This window comes from Microtus pennsylvanicus, chromosome 5 (genome assembly GCF_037038515.1).
Source record: "Microtus pennsylvanicus isolate mMicPen1 chromosome 5, mMicPen1.hap1, whole genome shotgun sequence".
Classification (NCBI taxonomy): domain Eukaryota; kingdom Metazoa; phylum Chordata; class Mammalia; order Rodentia; family Cricetidae; genus Microtus; species Microtus pennsylvanicus.
Window position 1 is genome coordinate 60293180 of NC_134583.1, and position 15646 is coordinate 60308825.

At 46.8% G+C, this 15646-nt stretch overlaps 1 protein-coding gene across 1 annotated transcript in view; it reads right to left on the reverse strand.

Moving 5' to 3' along the window:
- Gpr139 (G protein-coupled receptor 139) overlaps window positions 1–15209 on the reverse strand; it is a 40538-nt gene extending 25329 nt beyond the window's left edge. The window contains exon 1 of the mRNA XM_075972026.1: window positions 14788–15209. Coding sequence (XP_075828141.1) covers window positions 14788–14890 — 103 coding nt within the window. The 5' untranslated portion in view covers window positions 14891–15209. The remainder of the gene's footprint in view (window positions 1–14787) is intronic.
- Between the last annotated feature and the right edge of the window lie 437 nt (window positions 15210–15646).

Consider the following 15646-nt stretch of genomic DNA (forward strand, 5'->3'; position numbering starts at 1 on the left):
ACCAGGATGGGAGAGCGAACCAAGTCAGAGGTCAGTAGACACAGCATTTGTCTTGTCCCGTGCCCTGAATGCCAACATCTGCAGCAGGGCATGGGCAAGCACAAAGCACGAGCAGTGATGGGCAGACCTAGTACACCTCAGCTCTGCTGCCTGCTAGCTGGATGACCTTGGGAAGGTCACTTTCTTTTACAGCCTGCTTCCTTATCTGCGAAGTAGACGTGATGGAAGTGCCAGGCTCCCAGGTATAGCTATGAATATTAAGTGAGGCCGCGTGAAGCAAAATGCCTAGCAGATATGAAGTGCCCAGGAAATGGTGGTGCTGATGAGGAGGATAATTCTGATGGTGATGATGATGATAAGAAAGATATTTACAATGGCAATGACTCAAGTTTCTTAGAGGCTGGTATGAATATTACACTTATAACATTTGGAAGGCAATCACCTATCTGTCTTTCCATCCATTCATCCATCTATTTAACTATCTATCTATCCATCCACCTACCTGTCCACTCATACACCCATCTATCCCATCCTCCCTCCCTCCCTCCCTTCCTCCCTCCCTCCCTCCCTCCCTCCCTCCCTCCCTCCCTCTCTCTCTCCACTTACCCAGCTGATACCTTCTAACCCATCACTACGTGCCAAGGACTAACAGAGAGCATTTAAGTTTAAGAGATGCTTACTGTCAAGGCATCTGTTTTTGCATTTTCAGGGAAAGACAAACCCTTCTCTTTTGAGTTCCCCAGGAACTTGAACACCTTACTCCCCCAGCACTCTCACCCTATTGTAGAATATGACACCTATTGTTATGATTTTTGACTTGCCTTCTGGTCTTGCTAGTACATGAGGTTTTAAACACAAATCATGTTCATTTTTGTCTCTCCTTCTTTTATTATCCTCCTTGACTCAAAGTTGTATCTCAGATAACTGAACCTGGCTCTTCACAAAGTAGCCTGAACAGCCCAGTTGGGGAGATAATAGGAAATCCCAACCTGGCTTAGGAAAGGGAGGCTTCTATTTGGTAGGTGTCTGTTGTTTATATTGTCTCCTGGACTGGCCTCAGCCAGGTGAGCATTCTCCCTCATTTTACAGATGATGACGTGGAAATTTATAGGTGACAGTTACACACAGGCAGGGAGTCCAGATGAAACCCAAACGCAGATATTCTAACTTCCAGTTTTACAAGAAGTCCATTTACAATAGCTGAAGGAGTGCGATAAGGCGTAAATGGATGAGTGTGTGTGTTCACGGGTTTACATGTGATGTACATACATAGTCCATGTAGACAAACTGGAGGCAGGAATGAAAGCAGACAGCTTCAATTCCTTTAGAGGCAAAATGAGGGGAAAGCAAAACATTAGATCTTTTTTTTTTAAAAAAAAAATCTGTGTGCTGGGAGGTGAGGAGAAGAGGTGTGGATGACCTGCGTAGCATAAGCCTGGTCTCAAGGACGCTATTGGTTTTGGCCCTAAGTTTATTTCTTTTCTTTTCTTTTTCTTTCTTTTTTTGTGATGGTTTGGGAAGACTCACCAGGGGAAATACAGATATTTTTGGAGGCTATGTCCTGCTATGTGGTCCTGCTGACCTGGCCTTGAGCTCACGGTCCTCTCTATAGCCTTCTAAATACCGTCAAGCTTGCGTTTAGAACCATGGAGTGTTAGGCTTGGTCTCCAGCCTAACCTTAGGGGAAGCTGCTGCTGTGGAAAGAAGCTTAAGCAGACATTTCCCATGATCCAGAATGTATCTTCTGGTTGTTGATGGACAAGGGTGGGGGTGGTGCTGGTTCGGACCACTTCAGGAAAGGAAGAGAGGGTGGCTGAGGAGAGTGGTAACCAGTGTCCATCTGACTAACATTTTGGGGGTGTATCTAGTTCTGGGAACAACAAAAAGCCTTATTTCAAGGGACAACCAGGTCTATGCCGAGAAGACCTAAGAAACCACTGGCCCCGCCCTTTCCTGAGCTACATCTGTTCATACAAGATGTTCTTGGAATTTCTACCTGAGTTGTGTGGTAGAAATTTCTCGCCAGATTTTGTATCATCGGAGCTGAATGCAATCATGGTGACAACGCCTGGCTGGCCAGAATGCCATCCCATTCATTTGTCAAATGACAGCGCTGAAGGTGACCTTCTCCATCCTGCTCACCTCTGTCAGGCGACAGTTCAGCTCAGGCTCTTGTTTTCTCTCTGCTTATGATTCTGGCCACCCACTGCTTGATCCATAGTCACAGTCAAGATGTCAGCTTCCCCGTGTGCCATGGGAACCTAGCCACAGCTCCCAAGAGACAGGCAGAAGTGTCCTTGGGGTCTGAGGACATCGTGGACTTGCCCATCCCTCCTGGCTGTCTCTGTTTGCCCTGGAGTCTGCAACTGATGATGAACGGAGGAGCAGAGCTAGGATGCAAGCCGCTGGCTATGCTGTGTCCTCTGACCCTCACTCCTGCTGTCTGCCAGTGGCTGTACTGTGAATGCTGTGCACAGGTCTCTTTTCCCTCCCTGTGCTCTTGAGGTCCCCTTTACTACGACGATCTGCACCCTCTCCTCTATCCTTCTCCTACTATGGTCCAACACTTGATATCTTCAGAGAGCTTGGAACGGCAAGCTAGACCAAGTCACCTGCTCTAAAGACTGTGTCTTCTAGCAACACTCACAGTAGCATCCAGCTGTGCAAAGCACCTTCATAACTCAGCATGTACGCTCATCTCAACCACTTTTTCTTGCTTGGTGTGATCCAACCACACTGGGTTTGGGTGCTGCCTCATTAATGTCTCTGGGCTTCCAACCTGCCTTTTCCCTCTGCTTTCCATGCCCTCTCCCGGTGTCCCTGTAGTTAGCTCCTTCTTAAACTTCACTCAAGTATCACCTGTCTGGGCAGCTCTTCTCTGGCACTATATTATGTATCTCCCTGCCACCTTTCCCTGTGACATTATTGCCCAAGTGCACATCGGTACCTTAAATGGTTTTGTTTATACATTTACTTACTGGCTTGCCATTTGTCTCTCAAGTAGCATGGAGAAGTACAGGGACCTCCTCTTTGCTATTCCTAACATACAGAACATGCCCAGTGTATGAAACATGTAATGAACATGGAGGAAAGACATGATATGGGAACATATTCTATAAGGGACAGAGCTATGGACCTTGGGTTCATTTAGGGATTGCTCAGCCTTGTCCTGCTCACAGCCCTGTTCCTTCTGGAACTTCCAAATGCTATACCAATCTATATGTTTTAAGGAAGCCACTGTATTTCTTCACAGAAGCAGGGAGTGTGTGGTAAAAGCACTCGGAGGAACTGAACTGTGGAGGTGAGGCCTTGAGCTCCAAGGTGGGGAGGGAGCTGCAGCAAGGGTAGAGTCACAGTCCGTTCTTTGCCTTTGGCAGTGGCGCGCGCGCACGTGTGTGTGTGTGTGTGTGTGTGTGTGTGTGTGTGTGTGTATGCATGCGCACATCTCTGTGAGTACCAGTGTGTCTCACGTGCCTGGTGTGTGTCTATATGTGTCTCTGTGAGCGTTGCATCTGTGTGTTTGTGCATCTGGCTAGAGTCCCTCGGTTGAAATGATGGGGCTGATAGCTTGCTTTGCACTTAGCTGAAATGATAAGAAATGTCTGTAGCGGAAAAGCAATTCCCCAGCTCTGCTGACTGCCAAGCGCTCTGGCAAACAAGAGGGAGAGGAGTCACTGGTGGGTGCATCGGTTCATACCCTGGAAAATGGCTTGTCCTAGCTCAGAGCCGCTCACCTGGCCTTTGGAAGAGGCTGGCGTTCTGTGTCACTTTTCTTGTACCCACTTCCCTGTCATTCCAGATACTCTGGCCTTCTTTCTGTCCCGATTTATGTGTACCAATCCCTTCCTGGCCCAGCTTGTTTTCTTTATCTTTTCTCCTTTCCCTTCCCTCCCTCCCCTGTCCTCTTTCCCTCCCCCTTTCTCCTGTGTCTTCTCCTTTTCCTTACTTCCCCTTTCTTCCTCCTTTCCCCTTCCCTGTCATTCTATCTTGAAGTGTCCCTTCTGGAGGGGAGGTTTTGTTGACTTTTTAGTCTGGGTTAAGTTCTCCAGTATCAACTCTCACAATATCATGGCATTTGCACAGCTGCATTTGAGTGGGTTTCTGATTTGTGTGTGTGTGTGTGTGCGCGCGCGCACGTGAGCGTACGATTGTTCATGCACACTAACTTGGTGGATTTGGTGGTATGTTAATGTCAAAAAGAAAGGAATAGCTCTTTTGGGGTTTGTCATGCAGCTGACACAGCGCCCAGCACCTGGCAATGCTGGCGACCTGGGTGGATAAGGAGCAGATAGAAATGTGACCCAGAGAAGCAAATCAAGTTTGACAATGCTTTCTGAGTTGTCACCACCCCCCAGTTTTTCCAGGGAAAAATGAGAGCAGACATTTGGAGGAGAAAAGTCCTTAACTTTTTGTCATGTATTTCAGCTTATTGTAACCTTCAAGCCAGGCTACTCTGCATCCAGAGATGTCCTCTTTCTTTAATCCCATGGAAGATCCACCCTTTATGTGACTTCCTTTGCATTTTCCCCAGGTGGCACAGGTCTTGGGGTGATATGGGTGTTGAAGGTTGGCAACCATTTCTTGCGCTACCATGACCAAAGCACACAGGATTTGAAGTTTTAGGGCCCAACTGTGTCAGGCTGGGGAACTGGCTAGATTTTTTAGTGTACAGTTTTCCATTCAGAATTTTGCAATTGGTGAGCGTCCCCAGAGTTTAAACATGGTTCTATGTGAGGGACTGAATGTCTATGTCCTCATATGTTTATAAGGTGACCTCTTCACCTCAGTGGGAAGTACTAAGGGTCAGGCACTGTAAGAGGTGAGCATGTCAGGAAGTGGATCAGTCTTAGAAAAAGGTCACAGTGAGCTCTTTGCCATTTCTTCCTGTGGAAACATCCCACAAGAAATGGGCAGTCTGCAACATGCACAGAGCCCTCCCCAGAGTCAGAGCATGCTGAGACAATGACCTTGGGTTTTCAGCCTTCAGAACAATGAGAAATAAGTTTCCGGTGTCACAAGACTACGGTGTTTTGTTATAGTAACCCAACCTGCTGAAATACCACAAACTTTATGATTTTTGCTGCATTTAAAGTATGTTTCACCTATTATATTGTTTAATTTGCATTTTGTTTGAAAATGACTTGTCTTTTTTCCTTAAATTTATGTTTTTTTTTAACACACACACACACACACAGAGAGAGAGAGAGAGAGAGAGAGAGAGAGAGAGAGAGAGAGAGAGACTGACTCATTTTCTAGTTCAGGCTTGGAACTTTCTGTGTAGATCAGGCTGGCCTTAAACTTATAACAGTCTTACCACTTTGGCTTCCTAAGTGCTGAGACAACAGAAGTAAGCCACTATGCCTACCTCATAGATCTACATCTTTATATAACAATGCTCCCCAATATAAATATAATATGAATCATATATACAGTTTAATTTTAGCAGCTACAATAAAAAATAAAGAGGAATTAAAGTTTAACACTATAGTTTAACTATACACGTCCAACGCATGTAATCCTCATGAGTTATTAAGATATTTAACTCTTTTTCCTGTGCTGTCTTCAAAATTCAGTGTGAGGTTCTCAGTTGCAGTACATCTCTTTGTGTGTGCTGAATTTTTCGTGACCTCTATTTAGAGGTCATAAAACAGAGCCGAATGAATAAATTCATACCCAAGTTGTCCAACCAGACAGTTATTTTCTAATAACTGAACGATCAGATTTTAATTGCAAATTAATTGAAATGAAATGAAAAATTCAGCATCTCACTTGCACTCGTCCAATGTCAAGTACTCAATAGCCTTACATGACTGACGTCACCGTGTCAGACAGCACAGAACCCTGACTTCCAAGCCAGCCTCCTCACAATAAAGAAATGGTAGCCTTAGAAACAGACACAGGAAGCCAGGTAGGGGTGGCGCACACTTTTAATTCCAACACTTGGGAGGCAGAGGCAGTCAGATCTCTGAGTTCGAGGCCAGCCTTGTCTACAAGAACTAGTTCCAAAACAAGCTCCAAAGCTACAGAGAAAGCCTTGTCTAGAAAACAAAAACAAAAATAAAACAAAACAAAAACCAGACACAGGCCCAGGTATATCTCAGTGGTACAGCACTTGCTTGTCTTTAAGACCCTGGGTTTTATTCCTAGCACTGAGAGAAATATGTAATAGCAGAACAAGGGTCAGATGCTACTGCCAGGCAAGGGGCAAGGCCCAAAGCATACACTGAACGTCCTGAAGAAGGTGTGAAAGACACACACTCTGCCAAGCTGAGATGTTCCTTTGTTGATATCAGGAAGATTAAGAGAAGAAACTGATGCTGCACACGGATACCATTAGGCACATGGGTACCTAGACACCAGCAGGACAAAATCCCAAGGCTGGGTGGTTGCTGAGCACCAGCTCCAGCCTATTCACCCGCCTTTACCCCCATCACTAGCCTGCATCTGGAGATCAACATCAGTCAACTGAGCAAAGGAAGCCAAGGTCAGGAGGGCTGAGTTTCACTGAAGACTCTGTTCTTCCTGGCCCTGCAACTTCAGGAGAGGTCTTGATCCCTCATTTTGTAAATTAGGGGTATCTGGCCTCAGTACAGAAGATAAAACAAAACCCAAATCCAAACCATCCAGAAGCCATGGACTGACAGATATTGTGTCTTGTGCTAGCTCTGAATGATCTCACCTCATCCATGCCATAAGCCCTGTAGCTTAGTACCCGTTCTATAGATTGAGCATGGAGGCCACTTGACAAAGTCCTGTTAACATGAAGCCATAAGACAATAATTTAAAGCCAGGTTGGGGTGCTCACATCCCAGTTCCCCATGCAGGCAGATTCAAAGTATTATTCTATTTCCCCAAAATGCTCTATCTGTGTTCCAAGATCTTGTCAACATGCAATTTGTACTATTTTTTGGAGAAGTTTCTTTTAGCTTATGATAATTCCCTGGATCTGGGAGTTGGCACGCCTTCCTTTGGCCACTTATTTCCTTGGGTTTTCTGAATTATTCCCTTTTTCTCCCATCTAGATTCAATGCTTTGATTTCTACTGTGATCCACACTGGTGTTTCTTGGTCCTCTTGTGGCCTCCCCATGCTGAGGTTTACAGCAAGTCCGCCAACAGATCTGCTTGGTTTGGCTCAGGAAGTGTTGGCCACAGGATGTTTTTTAAATTGTTCTGAATTAGTTGCCAACATGGAAACATCAGCTATTCCACATAAATCTGGATCTCTAGGTTTTGGAACAATTTGGCAACACTGAGCTGTTGGCCAGAAGGTCAAGTGCAGAGCGCTTTCTGACACTCAGGCCCTGCCTTCCTTATGATCATCTCCACTGGAGCCCCACTTGTCACCTGTCATCTTGGTGCATGTGCCGCCATTTTCTCATGATAAAGCTGGTTAACTGCACACAGGGCTGCTCTGCATTTTCCTAGCTGTGTGAACTTGGGTAGGTGACCCGAAGTTCTCACCAGAAAATGGGTGATGATATAAACATGCCCAAGACTCCTCATAGGACTTAAGTGAGCTCACACATTAGAAGTGCCTTAAAGAATGCCTGGCACAAGTAGGTGTTACGTGCGAGCCAGTGATGATGAATAGCAAAGAAAGGTTTGGGTACATTCATCTGTCACTGAGGGAAAATGAGAGAGATCAACAGTCATGTGTTTTTAGTAAAACACCAGGGAAGCACGATTCCTAGGAGATGTGAGACATTTCTTCAAACTGGACCACTCTGTTCACAGACATTATGTGACTGCTTCCTTGAGCAGGTATTTGAATTTATGACACCTGCATCCCACTTCTCACCCATCATTATGGTCTCTGATTGGATGGCATCCTCTCCCAGGCTTTGCCTATGCCTTTTAGCTGCACATGGTAGGACCCTTTCTTTTCATGACCCTGGATACTTTTTCCAGGCAACCGAATGTGGTGCTCACTCATGTTTGCTGGCTTCAGCTGAAGCCCACTGTGTGTCCTGCATGGGCACTTTGGCTGTAAGTCTCACAGAGACCCAGGCCAAGCCTTTTAGGAAGGCCCCTTCCCCAGGTTTATGAAGGGATTTATTGCTAACTCATGGGCTTGCTCTTCTGGGACTTGTCAGGGCACAATTTTATCACTATTGTGAATAGAGCCACATAGTTATGGTAAAGATGTATGTATGAATGTGGCTACAGGACATAGACATAGCTTGAACACATGGACATATTAGATAAAGAAACAATGTCAGTTGTTCTTGGTGGAGATCCTACCGTGTGTGAGCGACTGTGAGAAGCCATTGTATGTTATATTTCTAATCAACACAGAAACAGTCCAAGACCCGGAAGGTTAATAACATCACCAAACTCTTACACCATGTGAAAGCCATCATACCAAGAATGGAAATAAACATCTTCACAATTTTAATTTATTTTCAAAATAGCCCTTTGGAACCAGCACTGTTAAAACCCCCCTCATGGCTGAGGATCAGAGGGGTAAGAAATTTGCCCAGAGTAACAGATTATTAAGCAGAGAAGTCAGGGTTTGAATTCAGGGTGTGTTATCAGATACTTGCTAAACTGATGGCCTCGCTATCTCACTGTTGGGATGAAAGAACCGAGGCTTAGAGAGGTGAAGTCTTATACTCGAGGTCACAATAGCAAACAACATGCAAATCCAATTCCAGTTTGTACGCAACTGTATTTTACACCCAACCTTGAAGAGCAGAACTGAAGTGATGGTTACAGGAACTGTAGGTGGGGAAGAAGAAAGCAATTGCCCTGGACTCCATCTCAAGGCTGGGATAGGCGGCTTGCAGCAGAGCCATACCCTGAGTGTGCAATTCCACAATTTTTATTGCTATCTTCCACCTAAGGGTCATGTCTCCATCTAGAGCTCATGCAGAAACAGCCTTTCTTGTGACTTTGATGACCCCGGAAGAAGTGACCTCTCTAAGGTCATACAGTGAGTTACTGCCAGAGGAGGCTAGAATCCATAATCCCAAATCTAGTGTTCTTTGTCTGGCTCATATGTGAAGGATCCTATGGTCCAGTGTGAATATGCCTGATCACAGTACAGACTGGATATAGGGTGCCTTAGTCACAGCATGCAGGGCTGTTTAGAATCGGAGTGCTGTGTGCTTTGGCAGGAAGCAGCTCACATGAGTTTAGATCAAAGGGTACAAAGGAATGTTATGCAGCCATATAAAGGAGCGACAAGTCCCATAATTCTCTGCAAATGGCTGACACCATGAAATGAAAGAGGAAAGTCAAATCACTGTATCGTGTGCTCATTTCAGGCAGGATAGAAACGGGGAGTTGAACTCAGTTTATATTTGCTTAAATGACTAATATACCTTAAAAGAGGGTCACCAAGAAATGATATCACAGTGGAGTGGTTACTTGTGGGATGAGGAATTAAAGACTGGCAAACAGGAGAAAGTGACAGACTGGAGGCCTGCCAACCTGTGCCAGTTCTTAATTTGAGGGTTTCAGGCTGCATGGACGTCATTGCCTGTTTCAAGGGGACCCACAATCCTTCAGCTCCTGGAAGGTGCCACCTCCAGGAATGAGCATTTCCATTCTTTTGATTTTATAAAGGAACTTGGAATTCTACTAAAGTTATTCTAAAGTTTTTAATTTCAAATTGCTCATTGATGGCAGATAGAAATAACAGTAGTTTTTCAAAAAAACATATTAATCACATATTCTGCAAACATACTGCAGCCTCTAGTTAGTTCTTAGGAGGTCCTTTATGACGCTTTTTAAGTCTTCTCTGGAGGCTCTCTAGCATCTATGAATAGAATGATTGGATTTATTCATTTCTAGATACCGTTGTTTCTTTCTTGCCTTAGTCCACTGGCCAGAACTTCCAGGACTATACTGAGTAAGAGCAAGGAGGGCATCTCTACCTGCCTGACTCCAGATCAGGGGGATTATGGGAGCACTCAGCCTCCAGCCCCTCAGGGTGATGGCAGTTTCGGGTTATTTGAAGATCCCATGTTCTATGTTAAATAAATTCTCTTTATCATTTGTTTGATGATATCTTACTATTAACTGTTGTTGGATGTTTTTTCCTCATCTAATAAGATGGATCCCTTGGATTTATTTTTTCAGTTTGTTAACGTAATTGCCAAATGCTCAATGAATTTGGCATTCCGGATAAATCCAAGTTCCCCTCTTAGATGCTGGCTGAATGAATTGGCCATTTCTGGATTTTGTGTCTATGGTCAAGAGGCTTATTGGTTTAAAGTTTTGTTTTCTGATATCCGTCTTACTTTGATGATAGGGTAAAGTTCGGGCCATTGAACAAATTGGGAAATCTTTCCATGTTTCAAATGACAATGTAACTCACAGAGTGTTCACTGCGTTCAAAGGGCTGTGTTTGGTGCTTCGTTCAGGCTTCACGTCAACCCTGCAGCGTAGGGACTGTCACCATCACTGCTCCGTTTTTAAAGAGAGGGCAACTGAAGCACGGAGAAGTTAATGTCACTTGTCCACAGCTGCACAGGGTATGAGCATCAAAGCCATGGCATAGAATCCCAGAGGGTCAGGCCCTCATTTCCACTTACTCCACCTTCTTTGATCAAAACTGTTTGTGGTTTAAAGAGAATACTTCTGCAGGGTCCAGTCACCGGGCGACTTGTATATTACCTTTGATAAATAACCATGGTAACTACGGTGTGTCGGGCTCCCTCCATCTCATCCCAGCCTTCAGAGGCAGGTCTCTTCACCCTCGCTACTCAGCTATGAAAACCTTCCTTCCTTTAGGGTGGGAGCCATCGCAAACTATCATCTCCTTCCTCACCCCGCTTTCCTTCATGCCTGGGACACTTTTCAGGAAGCAGAACAACTTTGTGGTGTGCCTTCCTTATCAGGGCAGCTCACCTTTCACCTCCTTGTGTCTTGGCCCCAGGCATTCAAGTTCATAGCTTCCCCCCTCTTCTGCCATTTCTTTATACGGCCTCGTCTCCCCACTAAGACAATCAGCATTAGCTCTTCCAAGTTAGCTCCTGTGTCTTGAGAAGTTAAAAACCCCTCTCTCACTTAAAAAGAAGTGGGGAGAGAAACCTGGGATTTTATGAAGGGCAGGGGCACCGATATTCTTTGCTAAGTCTTTAGCATTGAGGGACCATGGTTAGTTAAAATGGCTTTTCTTGTGGAAGGAAGGAAACACAAAGCAACTGAAAGAGCAGGTGCATTTAGTTCTGGTTTGGCTGCATATGCGGTGTGGGGCATATGCGGTGCTTCTCTGCATCTCAGTTTACTCAGTCTTAAAATGGGTTCAAGATGCACGTGTAAGTCATAGGAAGGTAGTAGAGATGAAGCGGCAGCATGTGGGTGAAAGGATCTGCTGTGGAGAAGGCACTGAGGAACATGTGCTTCTCTCGGACCACATATGTTCTGAATATTTTGTGGTGTGAGGTTTTACTACACTGCCTAACCTGGCCTTCAGCTTCTCATCTTAAGAAATCCCCCTGCCCTAGCCTTCTGAATAGCTAAGACCATAGGTATGACTTGAGCTATTTTTATATAGATAGTATCTGAATTAAGAGATGCTTCTTGGGGAGGCAATTATGTATGACTTCTACCCATTTTACTGATGGGGCAAACTGTGGAACTGCTTGCCTACAGATTCCGAAGTAGCTAGCTCTGCCGGTTACTTCATACTGGAATTCCTTGGACACATGCCAGGCCTGTTGCACTGGACCACACAGGCAATTACTTAAAGTGAGGGGATGGACCATATGGCTTTTTTCAAGCCCTTTTTGCCAACCTAGGGGTGTGTGTGGCCAGAGACACCTGCCACTTTCCTGTAATTGCTGGATCTTTCTTGGCAAGCACCCAGGCATTCCCTACTCGTCTCTCCATTTCCACTCACATCGCTGACAGCTCTTTCGGGGGAGGGGCTGGAAAACTTGGAGTGAGTTCACTGCTGGGAATAGTGATTCAATTAAAATCTCAGTTTTCAACAATACTAGCAAGGCCTGTTGCTATGGCACACCTCACGTGGCTGTGTCTCTCCATCAACAGAGGTGACGGGGGCTTGCTGATTGATGGTGACTATAGCTGAGGAGGCCATCGTGGTGAACTCTCAAGGCTAAAGTGTCAGGCTGATTGCACCTCCTGGACCCTCTGCTGGCTCCCTAATCATGTTGAGCATTCCCCTTCTCCTGGCAACCCCATGGGATGACAACTATAACCACGGTCACACAGTGTCAATCACTGCAGCTCGGCCACAGAGTTGCATGCTTAACCACCTCCTCACCTTCACCAAAGCTGCCATTTGATGCTTCTACCTTAGGGATAGCCACTCTCATAATGTCCATTTTTAGAGAAAGAAACTGAGGCACAGAGCCCCCCACACCACCTGACTCTGGGGGAGGCTAGGTTAATATTCAGTATGCACTCTCCTTTGCTGGGATATGTTTGCTCCCCTATGCAGCTTCAAAACAGTGATCCCCACCCTTCCTAATGCTGAGACCCTTTAACAAAGTTCTGCATATTGTGGTGACCCTTCAACGGTAAAATTATTTTTGTTGCTACTTCATAACTGTAATTTTGCTACTATTATGAATCATGATATAATTATCTGTGCTTTCTGATAGTCTTAGGTGACCCCTATGAAAGGGTCATTTGACCCTCCAAAAGGTAGAGAACCCACAGGTTGAGAACCACAGCTTTACAAGAATAACAAGGACCCTGCCTTTGAACCAGCCTTCCAGGTTGCTAACAAAAACGCTTTTGGCTCATGGGTTGGGTGAGACTGATCTCCTCTTCAGTCTTCTCTAGGAACGTGATCCTTCTGGTTTCATTGGCTGCCTCTAAAGGCATATGCTTCCACTGTGAGTTCCCCTGAAGACCCTTGGGAGCCCTTTGCCACATTCTTAGTGGTTTTTTTTTTCAGTAGGTGGTCAAAATTGTTGGCTAAGTCTGTAAACACATGCACAACATCTAAGTTCAAATCTCAGCCCTTCTCTCTCTTAAATCCCTAAGTCCTGGGCTAAGCCTACGCCAAGCACAGTGCCTAGCATACAGTGGGTGCCATAGCTGTGGCTGGGAAAGACCACAGCTCTTCAGGAGAGTTAGACTATGAAGGTTCAAGACACTTTGACTTGAGGTCACTGACAGTCTGAGCAGTCCCCGTTCTCCTAACCTCACGTCCTGTTTTGGGCTCTTGGAGGTCATCCTCGTTGTCTTTGCAGCACTGCCCCTTAGAATTGTAGAAAAAATGCCCGAGAGAGTGAGTGGCCAGCACGAGCAGTGGGGGAGGTGGAGAGGTCAGGAAGGGGGTTCATTGCGCTATGATAGGGGTGCTGTCAAAGAGGGGCTCTGGTTCTTCACTTCAGCAAGCATCACACATATCCAACCCCCTCAGAAATTCAACTCCCAATAGGGAGCTCTGGGAACAGACTCTGGGGGGCAGAAGGGGGAGATGCAACCTGAATGGGAATCAATTTCAGCTCCAGGTAATTACAGGAGTGCCCTATCTGGTAGGGTACAACAGAGGTGGAGCCCCTCTCCTCGGGAGGGATAAGTTAGGGGGAGAGTTTGCCTTCGCCGGGGACTGCAGGAGCCCAGATAGGGAAACTTGTGCTCACCTGTGCTGGTTAACATGTGAGTGGATTCCCTAAATGTTTGAGGAAATGAAGGCTCTCAGATCTTAGAAGACTAAAGCCCAACCTCTCAGCATCTTAAGATGCTCAAGTCCTCAGAGCAGAGATGCCAAGTGGTGGAAGCTGAGATTCTCTCTTGGACAGGGTTTTTTCTCTTTCTGAGTCCTTCTGTCTCTAGCCCTTTCTTCTGCCTGCAGGTGACTCCAGGAATGTACATGACACTGTGTGGATGACAGGATTATCCAAAGACCCAAAACTGAGGCAACCCCCCCCCCTGTTTTTCCTGGATCCAGTTGCTCTCCCACATAGTCCAGGCAGACACCCATTCCTTCTCCCTCAAGCAGCTCATCTCTCTTCAGGAATTCACTACAAGTCTCAGCTTCACTTTCCAGAGGACATTAAGATGTGAGACCAGCCAGCCACTCATCTGCCTCGCTGGGAGCTGCCCTAGAAGGGAGGACTAGGGTTGACCTGGAGGTAAAGCCAGAGGAGACAGACATAAACTCAAGGAGACTGTCGTGCCCTGAGGTGGTAGTCCTGGTAGCCAGTGCGCTTCGCTGAACAGTTGCCCCATCCATTCCATACCAAGGGGCACTCCTTGACTCTTCCTGGACATAAAGGGATACCTTACTCCCTCAGGGCTGATAGCGGATAGCAAGGACATATCCCATTGTTCCTTGAACTTAGTGGCCAGTATCAAGGTCTCCGTAGCATTAGGCGGGGAGATACAGAAGGATAGGGTGGCAGAAGTGTTCTCAGTGAGGTGATAGTGTGGGGGAAAAGTAGGGGAGGAGCCCTTAAGCTTTCTGCCCAGAAGCTGCAGTTAAGTCTCACACAGCCCTTCTGGGACCCCTCAGGGACTCGACGAGAGAGAAAGAGAGAGAGAGAGAGAGAGAGAGAGAGAGAGAGAGAGAGAGAGAGAGAGAGAGAGAGAGAGAGAGAGAGAATGAATACGGGCGCGCTTTGGAGTGAATGCACACCCACAAGTCAAAATGCCCCGGCGCCACAGAAGCACTGTCCCCACCAAGCCACGCTACATCCTTTCATTCTGATCTAAAAACCACCACAGTTGCCACCAAGGTTTAAACTTTGTTATTTTTCAAAGCGGGCTCCAGGGCACTTCCCGAGAAAATGTCTGGGATCCCGTAGGTTGCCACAACTTGGGGCTCCCGGCTTCCTTCCCTCTCCCTCAGGTCCCCTCACCTGGTAATCCGAGGCACAGCAAAAAGCTGTAGTAGACCACCGGCACGAAGCCCAAGCCGCAAGCCGAGCTGTTGGCGGCGAGGTGGGCGTGCGTGTGCTCCATGAGCGCGCCCCTAGCCGTGCTGGACTCGACACAGCTGCCAAGCTGGTAGGGACCAGGTAGCAGCTGGGGCGGGATCCCGGATCGCCTCACGGCGGGACCCACTTGCACCCCTGGCCGTCGTCCTCAGCCGGCTCCGCACCTGCCTTCCTGGATCCGCAGCTCCGCTCTCTAGCAGGGCGCAGGGAACGCGGGAGGGGCTCTCGGATCCGGAGTGTTCACCTCCCTCCAAGGACCGCTCAGCTCCCGCCTCAAAACCCCGGCCCGGACGCCGCTGTCCGCAGCCAATCAGCAGCTGCCTGCATGGTGTCTGTGTGTGTGTGTGTGTGTGTGTGTGTGTGTGTGTGTGTGTGTGTATCCACGAGCGCGCGCACGCGCTGGGGGTGGGAGCATCGGGTGGGACGTTCCAGCAGAGCCGGGTCCCAGCAGCGTTTTCTAGCTCCAGTTTCTTGAGGAAAAGACCAGGTTAACTTGGGAAACCCAGAGGAAGACTGGGATGGAGAATAGGCTACCCTGGGTTTCCAATCCTTGTGGGAGAGGCGTGGTGTGGAAACGACCTGCTTCTTCCTTAGCCCTCTTCTTTACCCCTCTAGCATGTCCTCAGTTTTCCTTTTGACTCTCCTCCCAGATGCCTATCCCCGATCCCTGCCAAAGCCTTTAGTCCATCTTCCTGTAGAGGATTCTACACCCCTGGGATGGGGGATGGGGTCGCGACTGTTGGAGTCTAGAGAATGTTTTTTTTTCTTATTTTATTTTTCA